This window comes from Vigna umbellata, chromosome 8 (assembly GCF_029865625.1).
Source record: "Vigna umbellata cultivar VRB3 chromosome 8, Vumbellata_1.0, whole genome shotgun sequence".
Classification (NCBI taxonomy): Eukaryota; Viridiplantae; Streptophyta; class Magnoliopsida; order Fabales; family Fabaceae; genus Vigna; species Vigna umbellata.
In genome coordinates, this window is record NC_142172.1 from 48,148,585 (window position 1) to 48,164,409 (window position 15,825).

Here is a 15,825-nt window from a genome sequence, read left to right on the forward strand (position 1 = left end):
AAACTACCACATTCATGGAAAATGTTTTCTCCCAACACCTTTGTGTATTCTTGACATGGCTTCCTCATAACAACCACTGAATCTGTTCAGAACTTCACATGTCTCTTCATCTATTGCTTTGTTTGCCTTCAAAATTTCTTCTGTGGGGTATGATCTTATCACCACCCTTACCCTTTTTAATGCTTTTTTACTACTTCTAACTCTACTACAACTATGATAGGATGTGATATGCGAATATTATATACAGAAATACACAAACATAACATGTGCTTTAATATCATGTTTTCTTTTTCTGTCTTGTTGATGTAGTTCAAACCAACACTATATCAGTTTATTATATTCAAAAACAGTGAAGCAATGCATTGACGTGGGATATATATGAGTGTGCATGCATATATATATCCTTACATGAGGAGACAATTCTTATTATTGGTTAAACATTACGAGGTTTTGTCCTTCTTTGACACTTCCTTCCGTTCAACCAAACCAGACCAACCGAATATGTTGGATAAAGTACAACAACCTAAAACTATGTTTTATCAGAGAAAAATAATTACATTTCTTTGAGAATTTCTCGTTGTTGTATCCTATAATTAGTCTGATAAGAAAAAAAATTACTGTATTAATTAAGAAGCTACTATTACAAGAAAATCAAATCATTTTTGTGAAGTAGAAAATGGAAAGGAGCATGTCAAAGCCAGTAACTTATATTGTTCGTTTGAAAGAAGATGATAATGTAGTAATTTGCATGACAATGGCGTTCATTCACTGAAGCTCAGTATGGTGTTAGCCATCAAACGATGCTTGATTGTAGGCCAGACATGTATTGGGCCTTTTGCTCTCTTATGCTTATTTGGGCCTTGTTTTTTTTTTTGGCTTCGTTGAAAATGAGTGGACCCAAAAAACTGAAAACAGCGAAATAAACTACGCGTAAAGTAGATAGTGCAAGAGAGAGGTATAGAGGGAAAAAAAAGAGGGAGAAATGAGAACGAGGAGATGGTAAAATGATCTCAAACTCCGACCCTGTAGAACCACTCACTGCGGCCGCGGCCACCTCCGCGGTCGCGGTAACCGCTTCGTCTTCCGCTGAAGGTCAGCCTGCACCGCCGGCGACGCCAAACATTGTGATGTCCTCCAAGGATCACGATTCTCTCTTCAGCGGTGGCGGCATCAGGTGCTTATTTCCATTTACTGTGGGCCTTCCCGCTTTTCTGGGGCCTTTCCTCTTTTTTGTTTCAATTTTCTATTACTTTGGAGTTTGAATTGAGGCTTTTAATCGGCAAATTTGTGATCGACGCTATGAGTAGAAGTTGAGCTCGGAAATTCAATTATCAACGGGATTAGATAAAATGGGAAAATAAATTCTTAGCAGGACCGGAAAAATACGATGATAGCATGCTTGTAAATTGTGACCGTAATTTATTGCATTTTAATGCCGTGGGTTGATGGTCATGTGTTTGTATGATAGGATATGATATGGCGTCGCAAATTGATGATAAGAATACTTGGGTTTGCTCCTTCTTGATATTTAAGCTTCTGAAAGCAGCGAGGAGGGAAATTATAGTATCTATATTAATCTATGTTACTGTTAATTAGAAATGGGCGTTATGGCTTAGTGTACCCTTCTTTTATGTTCATGTTTGTTAAATAATTTCTCGTGGTGCCTTTTTGTACTTTTTATGAATTACAAGATTGTTTTATAAATTTTTCATCAATTGACCACTCAGACCAAACCCTGCATCTACTACTGATTTTAAGCAATTTTTCTGTTGATATTTATATTTTACAGTTATAGTAAGACGTGAAGTTATAAAGTTGAGTGGCGTTGAGGTTGCAAAGTAGTGGTTCTTGTATGCCCATTAAAAATTTGTAATGCCTTTCAAGTTTGTATCATCAGTTTATTTGCTTTGTCCTACCTGGAAGCATCCGTTTCTTACCACATTAGATGAAGAATTTAGGAAATTATGGAATTCTTTTTCCTTTCATTTTGTTGCATTCCCCCTCCCCCACTCAACACCAAAACCCGATAGTTCCTTTTAACTATTCCATGACTGGTTGAACCAGTCAAATTTGGAATTTATTCCATGCCGATTTGCCTTGATTATTTGATCAAATGTGTTATTAACTCGGTCAGTCCTCACATAATCGAACCGGTCTTAAGACTGATACAAACCAGTTTTTGATCCAAGGCCCACTTTGCAATCACATCCAATGCCATGCCTAACTGAACTTTCAATACTGGCAGTCTGGATTTACAGTCACATCCAAGGCTGTTAGGCATTTTGTAGGCTACTTGATATTTTCTCTGGCTTGCTTTTGTGCTACAATACTTGACATTTCAAAGCCTAGTTGTCTAGCTCTCATGCTCTAATGGTAGGTTCAAGTGTTGATATTTCAAGCAATGAAATAGGAAAATTGCGTGAAGGAGGAATCAACTCGAAGACCTGAAATTCATAAATTTAAGTTATACCACTATGCCATGATAATTACTTGGCACGTACATGGAAAATATATGTACAATTTTATAACGCTGGTTTGGGTATGTATTTGGCTTGTACCCTGATATTTGTGAACTTGAAGCCAAAGCAATGGTGGGTCATTTATAGACAAGGAAATTATGGACAGAGAAATTATAAGATTGAAAGTAAAGTGTAGTATCATAGTCATGATTAGGTTTTATAATGTTGATTGTTGAGCAATTAACAAGCTGTAGCTTTTTTCTTACGAGATATTTGTGGTTTTTTAATCAGTTATACATTTTGGTCATGTTTATATAAAATTCTATTTTCTTATATATGTATATATTTTTAACTTTGTGTCCTGTAATGGTACCAAATTATTTGTTTATTTACTGCCATCAACATTTTTTTTTACCAAAATTCATTCAAATTAAATTGTAGGGTTCTATGAAATATATTTGAATTTTGGTTCAGGTACCCTCTTATGTTTTCTAATAATTGTCTCCCAACTCTCAAATATTCAAAAAAAGATTATTTTTGTCTAGCTTTCTCTCTGGAAGTCGAAGTGGAAGGTTCAGCTATGGATATTCCAGTTTCAAGGGTAAAAGGTCATCAATGGAGGATTTCTTTGAGACCACCATATCAGAGGTCGATGGTCAGATGGTTGCGTTTTTTGGTGTTTTTGATGGTAAGCCTGTTTTATGTTCCCTAAATTGGTTTTTTTATCTTTACCCCATTTCCTCTTTTTTTCTGATTTGGTGTGCAACATAGCCAATTTACAAAGCAATTGTAAGATTTTGATTACTTGGTATGGCATTTAGAATAAAAACTTGTGGTCCTGTTTCGTTTTTATAACTTATGTCTTTTTATTATCTGTGCTGTTGGGTGTTGGTGACATGCTTTTTATCATAGGATCAATCTCGCTAGCATGTGCCTCCATGGTGAGTGTCTCAGCTTTTGTGGCAATTTGACAAACATCTTTCCTGTGCGTTCAACACTGTTTCCATTTTCCATCTCTACTAGATTCATCCTACCCTTTGCTTCTTGGATCTGCCACCTTTGCTTTCTTGATCCATCCATGTTTTCTGTTATTTACATGTAGCTCATTTTCTCGCTGTCCAGCCCTTTTTGTTACATGTGGTTGATTCGGACTCTCTGAAGGCTGAACCAACATAGTCTTTCTCTCTGTCACGTCTCAGCAAGTCCCCGTTCTGTTTTGGCCTCTTCTCTCCTTTGAAGGATCGTCTTATTGTTTGACTTCTGTCCCAGTCTCTGTTGCACTCCTCATGTTTGGTGGCTGCACGTGGCTTCTAGATTGTTCTTGCAGAAACCTCTTTGTTAGAGTTCTTTTGTCTGCTTGGTTTGCTCTGGTTTGACTTTGGTTTGCCTACAACATTGGTTTCTATGCTTTAGTTCTCCATTTTCTGTCTTCAGCAGTCTCAGACACACTCTGACCCTTCCTTCTAGTCTTTCGTCCTGGGTGCACTGCCCCTGTAGATATTTTGTACTGGGATGATGATTGTTGAAACCCAACATCAACTATAGATAGGGTCGATAGGGTCAAAGTAGAGCTAATAAAGACTTGGCAATGGACACTTCTTGAGTTTGGGATTGAGTAAGGCACAGCCCAAATTAGAAAATTATTATTCCAACCATGGTTGGTGGAGTCTATATTATATTTTAAAACGGATTTATTTGTAATAAAGCTTAGTCACGTTTAAATAATGGTTTCTAGTTTTTACTTTCTATATTTCCTCTAATGATTTGTTTTCTTATTTGTTAGGGTTATAATCTAGTACATTTGTATAATTAAGGGAATGCTTCATTTATCTCTGGTCCTTATTCAATATTAATTTCTGATATTGATAAAAATGTTATTTATATTATTTGATTAGATATGTTAAAAATAAGGAAACAAAATCAAAGAGTAGTGTTAATTTGCTTCTTATTCTTTTAGGTCATGGAGGTTCCCGGACTGCAGAATATTTGAAAAATAATCTATTTAAGAATTTGAGTAGCCATCCTGACTTTATCAAAGACACAAAGACTGCTATAGGTATGAACTTCATTGTTGTAAATTTATACATATGTTAAAATTTTCATATCACATTACAGTTGTTTGGTTTGCGCCTGGACAGTGTAAATATTAACATGTTTTCTGTCCAATCATTTGTTTCATTGCAGTAGAAGCATTTAAACAGACAGATATCGACTACCTCAATGAGGAAAAGGGCCATCAAAGAGATGCTGGGTCAACTGCATCAACAGCTATGTTGTTGGGGGACCGAATTGTTGTTGCAAATGTTGGTGATTCCAGAGTAGTTGCAAGTAGAGCTGGTTCAGGTTGATGCCATGTCATTTATGTTTTAGTGAGAATTTGATTTACATTGGGCATAATCCGCATCTTTTTAATATGGTGATGAGTGGAGGGAATATGCAGCATGTTTCCTTTCAATGAAGTGCATTGTCAAACATTGGTTTTGGGTCACTTCAGTTTTCCTAAGTTTCCAGTGTTATCCTTTTCAGTAAAATTTCCTTACAAATTGTTTATGCTAGTTGGATAGGCAAAATAGGCTCAAGAAGCAATATATAAATTCCTGTTCCGTTTTTTTTTTCTTGCCTTCTTTTGATGACTTTTTGTTTTAATGTAGCTATTCCTTTGTCTATTGATCACAAGCCCGATAGATCTGATGAACGTCAAAGGATTGAAAAGGCTGGGGGATTTATAATCTGGGCTGGTAAGTTTCTTCCTGTAGGGTTGTACTGTCTTTTTTTTGGGCAGGGGCAGTGGGGGGGCATACTTCACAATAAATTGATAATAAATAAATAGCTTGTACTGTTGCTGGTTGATCCAGGAACATGGAGGGTTGGTGGTGTTCTTGCTGTGTCCCGTGCATTTGGCGACAAACTTCTTAAGCCTTATGTTGTTGCTGACCCTGAAATTCAGGTTGCCTAAATCATAAGCGCATAAACTTTTGATCATCCATTTGGTATTCTGTGTCGTTCTATTTTTTATGCCGGCTAAGTTCCCCTTCTTTTGTTATTTTATGGCTTAGGAGGAAGAAATTGACGGTGTAGATTTTATTATAATTGCTAGTGATGGCCTTTGGAATGTCATATCAAACAAGGTGAGACTATCTTACTCGTTAAAGTTGACCTAAACAAGATAGATTTATTTTTCAATTTGATTTTGTGATTGATTGTGCGTTGCCTTTTCAGGAGGCGGTGTCGTTAGTACAAAATATCACAGATGCAGAAGTGGCATCCAGAGAACTCATAAAAGAAGCTTATGCAAGGGGAAGCTCTGATAACATCACTAGTGTTGTTGTTCGATTTGATATATCCTGATATGCTTGTACTCTTATACTTTAGGTATCTCTCGTTTCTAACAACTGAAATTCTGACCGTAGAAATCATAAATGGGTGTGAATGTGTACTATCTTGTTTTCTAACGAATTGCTTTATTAATTATTTTCATCATGATCTTGCTACTCCCTAATTTATTTTGGTCTTCTATAAATCTTAGTTATAAGGTAGTAGATCATCCACTTAATGTTAACTCAATCTAAAAGATTGCTTAGAAAGTTAAGGTTTCTCTTCACTTAAATTAGTCTCATTTTATCATATTAACTAAAAAAGTACCAATCCCACTTTTTTTTCGTTTATATATCTAAGAATAAAAGTTATTTATTATATTAACTATAAAAGTACATCATTATATGAAGACAACTAAGGAGCAAAATAATAATATTCAGGTCACTTAATTAACAATTTTTTAAGTGATTCAAATAAAAATATATAAATTTATCATGTACTTAAAATTTAATTAAACATTTATATTTCTGTGCGGGTATGATAAGATGCCTATCTGAATATACTAATCATATAGTAAATTTATACTTACTCCCTTAAATATGATAAAATAAAATAACTATTTTTCACATATAACACCATATACTTGACATATATTTGAGTGTAAGGATATGAAGCACATTTTTTTTCCTTACTATTTGAATTATCGTCAAATTCAAATCCACATGTCCAGAATCAAACACATGTCAAAGGAATTTCTCCCCAAAAAGAAGAAAAATATTGTGAGTTAGGTCATGAATCATGATGATGCCAGCCCGTGAAATCGAAGCCTTCAGCTTGAGTCAAAGAAAAGTGTTATTAGTTATAAGAAACAACTATTTAGGTTCACATTACATAAATCAAAATGATTACCAATTTGTTTATTTTATGGAACGGGAAAGAAGGCAGTAAGACTTTTTTTTTTTATTAATTACTTATTTTTTAAAATTTTAAAATAAAACATTTCAATATAAATCAGGCTACTTTGAAATCAATTTGTAAACTTCATCCAAATTTATTTAAATCTGATCATAAAAATATAAATTTTATTTAAAAAACATATATAAATAATGGTTATGTTAAAAATGTTTTACTGATAAGGAAAAAAAAGAAAAAGACAGAAAACTATAGGAAGGACAAGTAAAAGAAAAGTCCAAAGTGTCTTCCTCCGAATGCGTGTGTTTCTCTGAAGTTTCGTGTTTCTGAGTCTGTTTCTCCACTTTCCTTCCACCCATCTTCCTTTACTTTAAGATTCTCAATATCTTGTAATCATAACAATCCAAAACCATCTTCCTCTTACTCCCTTCACTTCCACACTCTCCTCTGTTCCTTCTTCCACCATCTCAATGGCCTCTCACCCAAACCAAACAGGTTCTCCCTCTCTCTCTCTCTTTCTATATTTCTTCACTCTTCTAAATTTTTCATTTTTCGATCACCCTTTTGCTTGTATCAGGAACGGGAGCTGACGGGCAAGGAGAAAAGGACCCCCCATCGCCGATCCCAGCATCAGCCTTTCAGAATCCACTTTCTGAGATATCGCCGTCACCGTCGCCGTCTCCGTCCTCATCGACAGCTCCGGCGCTGGTGCTTTCGAACTCGGGGAAGCGCATCGACCAGACGGGGAGGAAGAAGTACGTGAAGCAAGTGACGGGGCGGCATAACGACACGGAGCTGCACCTGGCGGCACAGAGGGGCGACGTCGGCGCCGTGAGACAGATCCTTCTCGACGTCGAATCTCAGGTTATGGGAACTCTCGGCGACGGCGACGACGACGATCTCGACACCGAGATTGCGGAAGTGCGAGCTTGCCTCGTCAACGAAGAGAACGAGCTCGGTGAGACCCCTTTGTTCACTGCAGCTGAAAAGGGTCATCTCCATGTCGTGAAGGAGCTTCTCAACCATTCCACTGCTCAGACTGTTTCCAAGAAGAACCGATCGGGATTTGATCCCTTGCATATTGCAGCTAGTAAAGGCCACCACTGTATGTAGTATCTCTCTTTCTGGTACTTGTGTTTCTTTGTGCTTTTTTAGTTAGTTATACGAGGAGTTAAGTTATGAACTTATGAACATATGCTCTGCTGCTTGAGGTTTAGGAAAGAGACTATAAAACCTGTAAAGTGAGCAACTCATCCTTGAAAGTGAAGTAATTAATCTAATTCGTTGAACAAACTCTTCGGTTACCCCTAGTTTCTTTAGTTAAAGAGAGTTCTTTGGCAGATGAATGATAATGAGTCTTCTCCACAACAATATTCCTATTGTGTACTAAAGGGTAACAGGGGATTGTTCCGGTGGTGGAGGGATTCTGCCAGATTTCTACTAGCCTTGAAATATGCCATTGGTGGTGATTGTCAATCAGGCGAGGGTTTTGCAGCCTCGAGGTTTTGGTAGCGCCCCCTTATGCGCGAAGTGGCTTTAATATAGGATTGATGGAGTCATGATCATAGCCATTGATTAGAAATTTAGCTGTTGGTATTTGAAGTATATGCATAATGTGTTGAAGTATCAACCTTTGCTTTTCTCATCAGAGACTGAGATTATTTACTTTATTTTTACTTACACTAGAGGAGCGAGATTCAAAGTATAAATGTTTTGGTAGCATTGGGAAAGTTCATTGTGATGATGGACTTCAATTTTTTGGTGTGTAATCTGATGAGATGTTCTTATGTGCCGATGTAGTGCAATGTGTGTTTGGTTTTCTATTCTTCCATGTTATTCATGGTGTATTTTGGTTTGCAGCGATTGTTCAGGTTTTGCTAGATTATGACCCGGGATTGAGCAAAACTATTGGTCCATCCAATTCGACTCCACTTATAACTGCAGCGACAAGAGGACACACGGAAGTGGTGAATGAGCTGCTGTCGAAGGATTGTAGCTTGTTGGAGATTGCTAGATCCAATGGCAAAAATGCTTTGCATTTGGCAGCTCGTCAGGGCCATGTGGAGATTGTGAAAGCCTTGCTCAGTAAAGATCCACAGTTGGCTCGAAGGACTGACAAGAAAGGGCAAACTGCATTGCACATGGCTGTAAAAGGGCAGAGTTGTGACGTGGTAAAGTTACTTCTTGATGCAGATGCTGCCATTGTTATGCTTCCTGACAAATTTGGTAACACAGCATTACATGTGGCAACCAGGAAAAAACGAGTAGAGGTATGTCAACAGTTTCATAGCATTACAAGCACCATATCAGTATAGATGAGGCCATTTAAATGAAGTTGCTAGAACTGATGGGGGGCTCTCACCAAATGGCTAAATATCTCTTGTTGTATACCTGGGTTACTAAATGCTGCTTTTAACTGTCTAAATGTGATGAGTTTTTATTCAAAAAGGAAACATTATGACTTTTTGAATTTCCAATGTAATGTAATAATGTTTTCTTTCCTAATTTTGGCTTACCACTTATAGATTTTCCATAATATTATATAAATGCAACTAAACATCTAAACGAAGGTGGTAACTTGGTATGGTTGAACTTACATTTGTCCAGAAGTTTTGATCCTTTTTGTCTTTGAATTTTTCTTTATAAAACCATGCAAATCCCCTGTATATTTTTAATCAGCCGTCTAAGTTCCTCAAATGAAAATCTAATACTATGGTTTCTCAATTCCCTGCACAGATAGTGAATGAGTTATTACATCTGCCAGACACCAATGTTAATGCATTAACCAGAGACCACAAAACAGCTCTTGACATTGTTGAAAGCCTTCCACTCTGTGAAGAGGCATCAGATATTAAAGAATGTCTTTCTCGATACGGAGCACTCAGAGCTAACGAGCTCAACCAACCAAGGGATGAACTGAGGAAAACTGTTACTCAAATCAAGAAAGATGTTCACACGCAACTTGAACAAACCAAGAGAACCAACAAAAATGTTCATAATATTTCCAAAGAGTTAAGGAAGCTTCATAGGGAAGGAATCAACAATGCCACAAACTCAGTAACAGTGGTGGCAGTGTTGTTTGCTACAGTTGCTTTTGCTGCTATATTCACTGTGCCTGGTGGTGATAACAATGATGGCTCAGCGGTGGTAGCAGCTTATGCTGCTTTTAAAATCTTCTTCATCTTTAATGCTATTGCACTTTTTACATCTTTGGCCGTGGTGGTTGTTCAAATCACCTTGGTTAGAGGTGAAACTAAAGCAGAGAAAAGGGTGGTGGAGGTCATCAACAAGCTCATGTGGCTGGCTTCTGTTTGCACTTCAGTGGCATTTATTGCTTCTTCTTACATAGTTGTGGGTAGGAAGAATAGGTGGGCTGCTATTCTTGTTACATTAGTAGGAGGGGTGATAATTTCTGGAGTTATTGGCACCATGACTTTCTATGTAGTGAGATCTAAGAGAAGCAGGTCAATGAGGAAGAAGGAGAAGCAGCTAGCCAGGAGGAGTGGATCTAACTCATGGCATCATTCTGAATTCTCCAACTCTGAGGTTGATCGGATTTATGCTATTTGATCTTGAACTTGCAACCTACAAAGGGGATCATGAAGAACAAATTGTTGCAAAATGGATGCAGGTGTTTAGAGTTTCCCCATTCTACCACTTAAGAGTTCACTGTACAGGAAATTGTTCTCTCAGACTTCTGCAGCTAATGCTGCTGTTGCTGCTGCTGGTTTTCTAGGAGGATCATGAGGAATTAGAATGAAGCTCTCATCATCATTGTAACTATTAAATGATGCACTGCAGGGCGAATGTAAGCACCTGTGTCTTAATCCCAGGTTGTGATTTGCTAGGAAAATAAATTGAACATTGCTTTAACTTTCACTTTATGTATTGTTGTATTATCAAAATATACCTGCCAATCCTGTTCATTACTGAGTATTTTGTTACAATTTTCTTGAGGCCTAATCATTACAACTACCTAGATTACATACTGGACCCTTCATACATGCATCATGTGCAGTGCTCATACAGAATGAAATAGTACTATACCTGTTAATTGTATTTTTATTTTTATTTTTATTTTTGATGAATTTGTGAGGTGAAAACGAGGTTTGCAATTTGCTGATAAGGGTATGATTGAGTTTGTAATGAAGGTTTTGCTTTTGTTCTCTGATTGACCATCTGCTCTTCTAAAGTGTGGTGTCAGCTTGCAGTTATCCATTTCTAGTAGCGACGTGTAGCAGCCAACTTTGAAAATATTATAGTGGTATACTAAGATGGCCGTTGTTTTCAATATTTATAATAATAAATTAAATAGTTTATGTTGCATAGAATCTCAATTAAAGAATTTTATTATAAAAAATAATTTAATTTACACAGTTGCTACCGATTTAGGAGTAACAAGAACACAGTGATGAAGTAAAAAAAACGAAAAAGGATGGAGCAGCTAGTTTTAAAACAGAACGATAATTAGTCATAATGGATAAAAATGTTTTAAAATATTAAAGTTTTTAAATTTTGAAAGTTCGATATATATTTAGTTATTAAATTTTAAAAATGAATGATATAGTTTTTTTTAATTCAATTATATTAAATTTTTTACCTGAATGTATTTTTTAATAAATATTAAAGTGAGAATATATAAAACGATATAAATAATTTAAATATTAATATTTTTTTAACAAATATTAAAGTAAGAATACATAAAATGATATAAATAACTTAAATATTAAAAAATAGAATATAATTGAATTAAAAATATTATTTTTATTTTTATTTTTATTTTTAAAATTTAAAAACAAAAAATGTGACGAAATTTTAAATAAAGATAAATTCTAATTTTAAGTCAAAAGTTATAAAAAAGAAACATAGTTAACTCTAACAAAAAATAGGATAATGATATTTTGACAATATTTTTTTGACAACATTTTAATATCATCTACATGTCATTTTATGATTGGTCCAAAATTACTCCACAATCAATAATAATAATTATAAATACTAACATGGACCAGTCACAGAATGACACGCAGATGATGTTAAAATGTTGTAAAAAAAATATTGTCAAAAGTATTATTATCCAACAAAATAACACCGAGTTAGGAAATTTTTTAAGAAAAAAATTGATGAACACAAAATAAAGCCTACTCGTGTTTAATAAAGTTGAACAAATCTCGTATTTAATCCCATACATAAGCTTTCATTATTTATAAATTAAATTTATCAAATAATAAAAGTAAGTGAGCAATAGCTTACAGTTTTTTTTTTCTTCTGTTTTTTCAAGTTGTAGCACATGGAAACATTGAAAACCTAACATTTGACAGCTGATAGGACAACAATGGCTGCTACTTTAACATGAAAATCTCTCCAGTGCTCTATTGACTACACTATAATAAGTGATTAACTTCATAAGGGAAGTGTTAGTACAATAGTTAGTTGGTGATCACAAGTTTCGAGTCAAGTAAAAATAAAAATAATAACTTTGTCACCTTTGAAATCGTGAGATCGAATAGGAACACTGAATGTTAAAAGTAGCCTGCCTGAATGATTTATTTATTTTTGAAGAGGAGTAGCGTGGATCTCAATGGAATTTAACAGCATTAAAACCACTGTCTGCACAATAAACACATACAAAATTACACAAAAACGAAAGCAAAAGGAGAATTATGTATTGAAATCTATTTAAGGGAGTGACTTTTCTCAAGAGATGTTACATTACTCTATGCATACAAGCTTTATGATAACTTGTGCTTAGAATATAAGGAGCTGACACAACAAAAATCTATTCAGAATAGGCAAATTTTGAGGACCCAGAATACCAAAGTTGAAAGCAGTTGTCATATATTAAAATTAAAAAAAATAGAGATTCTTGAAGGCATCCACATTATACATAAAATATATTTCATAGCTACAAAGTTGCCAAACATCTGATAACTTAAAGAAATCAGAATAGAACCACCTGAAAAGCTGTTTGTCACCTTGTCTGCACTGAAGGATCCTTTTATACTTCAGGTGTGAATATTTTAACATATTCTTGTACGTATGAAGTTCACTTCCTCCTAACTCTTCTTTTTTCTTCTTTCTCAGTTGCTCTGACAAGCTTTTTGCATTATAATAGAATAAGCTTACTTTAATGGTCAAGAAATTTTCTTCACAGAGAAACTAGAAGCCAGTAAATGTCTTAGAGTAGTAGCCAAGGGACGAAGACATGTGGGCTTCAACAATCATAATGATTGTGACCCTCTTGGTTTCTGATAATAGAATTTAGAAAGGACCTAAGAAACATGTATTTTAATTTTAAAAGACATTTATTTATTACAAAAATTGCAGTATGGCAATCACATTTATTTATTCATTAAAGAAACCTCATAAAATTAATGGAGAATTAGATGATCAAAGCTGACAGATAAGCAATTACAATTCAGTGGCAAATGACATGAAAAGATTGGTGTTCTTTATTTCTTGCCATCATTTGAACACAACTGAGTTACTAGTATTGTTTTGTTGGGTCTATCAAGAGGTCCACCTGAGAGATACAAACATCAATGAGATCCGAGTCCAATAATACAAAGGATTGATACTATTCTCTATCCAAAATCTTAAGACAACATGTTAATGAATTTTTCACCTTTACATAGTACCCTACTTTTTTATTTCTATTCAATGTGAAACTTGGACTCAATGTTGTCTACCTTGTTTGTCAGTGAGAGCCTGGGATTGCATTAGTAGATTCCTCTAACTTTCTCATTTGTTTTGTATGTCCAACTTTTTCTTTTTCAGAAGATCTTGCAATGTACCTGTTCTCTCAATTTAATAGTTGTACATATTATTATGCTTTCCACTTCAACAATTAGGTTTTGATGTCCACATTACTCTTACATTCATTATGTCTGTACTGTGCCTGCATTAATCATTTCTTTCTCATGATTGGTAAAAGTAATTGCATAAAACAGAATCAATTTCTTAGTATCAAGTATCAAACATTTATAGTGCTTGTTGCATTGTCACCATTCTAGTTGACAGCATTTACAAGCAATGAGATTTCTAGTAGAAGATAAACTTTTAATCTACTCTTCTTATCACTGTTCCTTATGTATTGAGATCCATGAAAATGCTTGATGTATGCATATAGAGGCCTATCATAGTGCAATAATTGATTGTTACAGTTGATTTACAAGCTGGAGAAAGATCAAATCAGTTTTTCAGTTGACAGGGTCCAAATTTCAGAAAGAAACTAAAATAAATTTGTCACTGTTTAGGTTGTTTCGATCACCAAGTGATTCTTGAAATATGGGGGGAAAGTTTTTGGCTTGGAAGATGATAGCACAAAGTTGGAGTTTTATTTTCAGAAGAATCTCATTCTGTAGCCATCATCATGATAACCATGAGTGTTTCTAAAATTAGTGCAGGTGAATGAAGCTATCTTTCACCAAAGTTACTTTTGAATTGAAAGACAATGTGTGAAGAATACAAAATAAGCAAAACTACTCTTCAATTCCCGTCAGCCCCTCCAAAGCTCTACCCTCTCATGATCCTCACAAACTGAGGTTCTTGATGATGCAGACACCGAGTAGAGTCCTGCTTCGCTTGCAGTCTTCTTTGAAGAGAACACTTGCTGAGACTTCTTGCAGTGTGCAATTGCTCCCTGGATTGAATTTTCTATCTCTGAATTTGCACTGCTGCATCTTTTCAGTAGCTGGCGAGCTTGGCATCCATATGATTTGTTTGAAAACGAAAATGAAGTTGAGCCAGACAGAAACGAAGATGATGACGATGACGATGATGACTTGTTCCCTGGAAGAATTTTTATGCCGACCGAGAAAGACCTTCTGTGGTGGTTACTTCCATCCTCACTTGTCTTCTCTTTGTAGCTTCTTATGACAGAATTAGAGGACTGATATCTGTCCCTGTGAATTTGGCCATATGGGTTCTTCTTTGCCACTTGCACATTCATATTTAAAATTTCCCTGGCCTTTGAAACCGATCCTTCATCTGCAACTTTGGTTGAGGTTGCATAGGTTTCATATGAGCAACCAGATTTTCCAAACCATGATTTGAGATAAGCCCTTGAAGCCTTCAACTTGGAACCTATTGAAGACTGCTTCAGTTTCTTTGTCCAAGACTTCTTCTGGTTTTGAACAACAAATCCACCACTCGTGTCTGTTGGGTAGGCAAGGTTGTAATACTCTTCAGGGTTTAATTCTCTGCTAACTTGGCAAGAATCTGATGGAGAGATGTTGCAGGATTCAAATGGGGTGCCTGCAATTGGTGTTGTGTAGGTAGTGGCTAGAGGAGTGCTAAAGAACTCCTCAAAGATATCATTTTCTTTGTGGAAAGGAGAGGTTGAGTTTTCAAGGAGTTTTTCAACCATTTGTAACCGAGGGGGGAGGTGAAGAGGGAGGAGTTTTCCTTTGTAGAAAAGCTCATCAGCTGGGGAGGTTGTTGGTTCTTTCTCTTGAACAATGGAAGACATTTGAAACTCAAATTCTCTAGGCTGTGGATAAGATTGAGAATGGCAGAAGAAGTTGGAGTATGAGTTGACTTCCATGTCAATGTAATCATCATCTGCAGGGTCACATGCTAAGAGTGTTGTAGCCATTGTTATTTCTCAGGTTCAGTACCACTCTTCTATTTTGGACTTCTTCTTATGAGGGGATACCAGCTAATGGTTGCAGAGCTTTTATTATGGAAAAATGAAGAGTGGTATAGTACCTCTTTTGAAAGTGCAAAGAATGATTTATTCTAAAAGCAGTAGTATCCTGGAATTAGTGGTATTCTAATCTTGTTGCTTTTTATTTTTTATTTCATGTCTTGTCATTATTGAAGGAGTTTGTCTGCAGGCATCCGAATGTAAAATTAGGACCTCATTGATTTTCTTACGGGGAGAAGCACTGACCCACCCAACATAAAATTGTAGCTTATTTCTAATTGGGATTGCTACTTTTATACTTCTTTTGCTGCTAATGGTAACTAGCATGACATGATTTAAATTATTTTGTTTCCTCAAGAAATTAATAATGCAGACAAGTGTCCAAAAACTTCACCGTGTCGCACTGCAGGTTGGTTACTTGCTTAGTGCCGTTGGCATCATGAAGTCTCGCACAATGGGAAGCTAGAATCAACATATTACATAATGATTGTA

At 35.6% G+C, this 15,825-nt stretch overlaps 3 protein-coding genes across 4 annotated transcripts; 2 read left to right on the top strand and 1 right to left on the bottom strand.

The window, feature by feature from the left end:
• Positions 1–945: 945 nt before the first annotated feature.
• On the top strand, positions 946–5,939 carry LOC148194851 (putative protein phosphatase 2C 11). Of its 2 annotated transcripts, none has more exons than XM_088095687.1 (8): positions 946–1,174; positions 2,990–3,147; positions 4,417–4,515; positions 4,644–4,802; positions 5,111–5,197; positions 5,315–5,406; positions 5,516–5,587; positions 5,679–5,939. In XM_088095687.1, the coding sequence occupies exons 1-8, from the start codon at positions 1,005–1,007 to the stop codon at positions 5,805–5,807; spliced, it is 966 nt and encodes a 321-aa protein (XP_087951813.1). In that variant the 5' UTR covers positions 946–1,004; the 3' UTR covers positions 5,808–5,939. The 2 variants fall into 2 exon arrangements, with proteins under 2 accessions (XP_087951813.1, XP_087951814.1); XM_088095688.1 differs by having other exon boundaries at positions 3,005–3,147.
• A 1,038-nt stretch (positions 5,940–6,977) lies between these two features.
• Positions 6,978–10,612, top strand: LOC124832076 (ankyrin repeat-containing protein ITN1-like). Its single transcript, XM_047306195.2, has 4 exons — positions 6,978–7,181; positions 7,264–7,791; positions 8,547–8,956; positions 9,423–10,612. Exons 1-4 carry the CDS (start codon positions 7,157–7,159, stop codon positions 10,254–10,256), a joined length of 1,797 nt encoding a protein of 598 aa, XP_047162151.2. The 5' UTR covers positions 6,978–7,156; the 3' UTR covers positions 10,257–10,612.
• Positions 10,613–13,927: 3,315 nt separating this feature from the next.
• Positions 13,928–15,537, bottom strand: MAKR4 (membrane-associated kinase regulator). Its single transcript, XM_047306190.2, has one exon. It carries the CDS (start codon positions 15,280–15,282, stop codon positions 14,185–14,187), a length of 1,098 nt encoding a protein of 365 aa, XP_047162146.2. The 5' UTR covers positions 15,283–15,537; the 3' UTR covers positions 13,928–14,184.
• Positions 15,538–15,825: the final 288 nt, after the last annotated feature.

Bases quoted from the DNA above. Each gene is read 5' to 3' on its own strand.
- LOC148194851 (XM_088095687.1), top strand. From the start codon at position 1,005: ATGATCTCAAACTCCGACCCTGTAGAACCACTCACTGCGGCCGCGGCC. The intron at 1,175-2,989 runs GTGCTTATTTCC...ATTCAAAAAAAG, and splicing joins TTCAGCGGTGGCGGCATCAG to ATTATTTTTGTCTAGCTTTC. The intron at 5,198-5,314 runs GTAAGTTTCTTC...TGGTTGATCCAG, and splicing joins GGGATTTATAATCTGGGCTG to GAACATGGAGGGTTGGTGGT.
- LOC124832076 (XM_047306195.2), top strand. From the start codon at position 7,157: ATGGCCTCTCACCCAAACCAAACAG. The intron at 7,182-7,263 runs GTTCTCCCTCTC...TGCTTGTATCAG, and splicing joins CTCTCACCCAAACCAAACAG to GAACGGGAGCTGACGGGCAA. The intron at 8,957-9,422 runs GTATGTCAACAG...TTCCCTGCACAG, and splicing joins CCAGGAAAAAACGAGTAGAG to ATAGTGAATGAGTTATTACA.
- MAKR4 (XM_047306190.2), bottom strand. From the start codon at position 15,282: ATGGCTACAACACTCTTAGCATGTGACCCTGCAGATGATGATTACATT.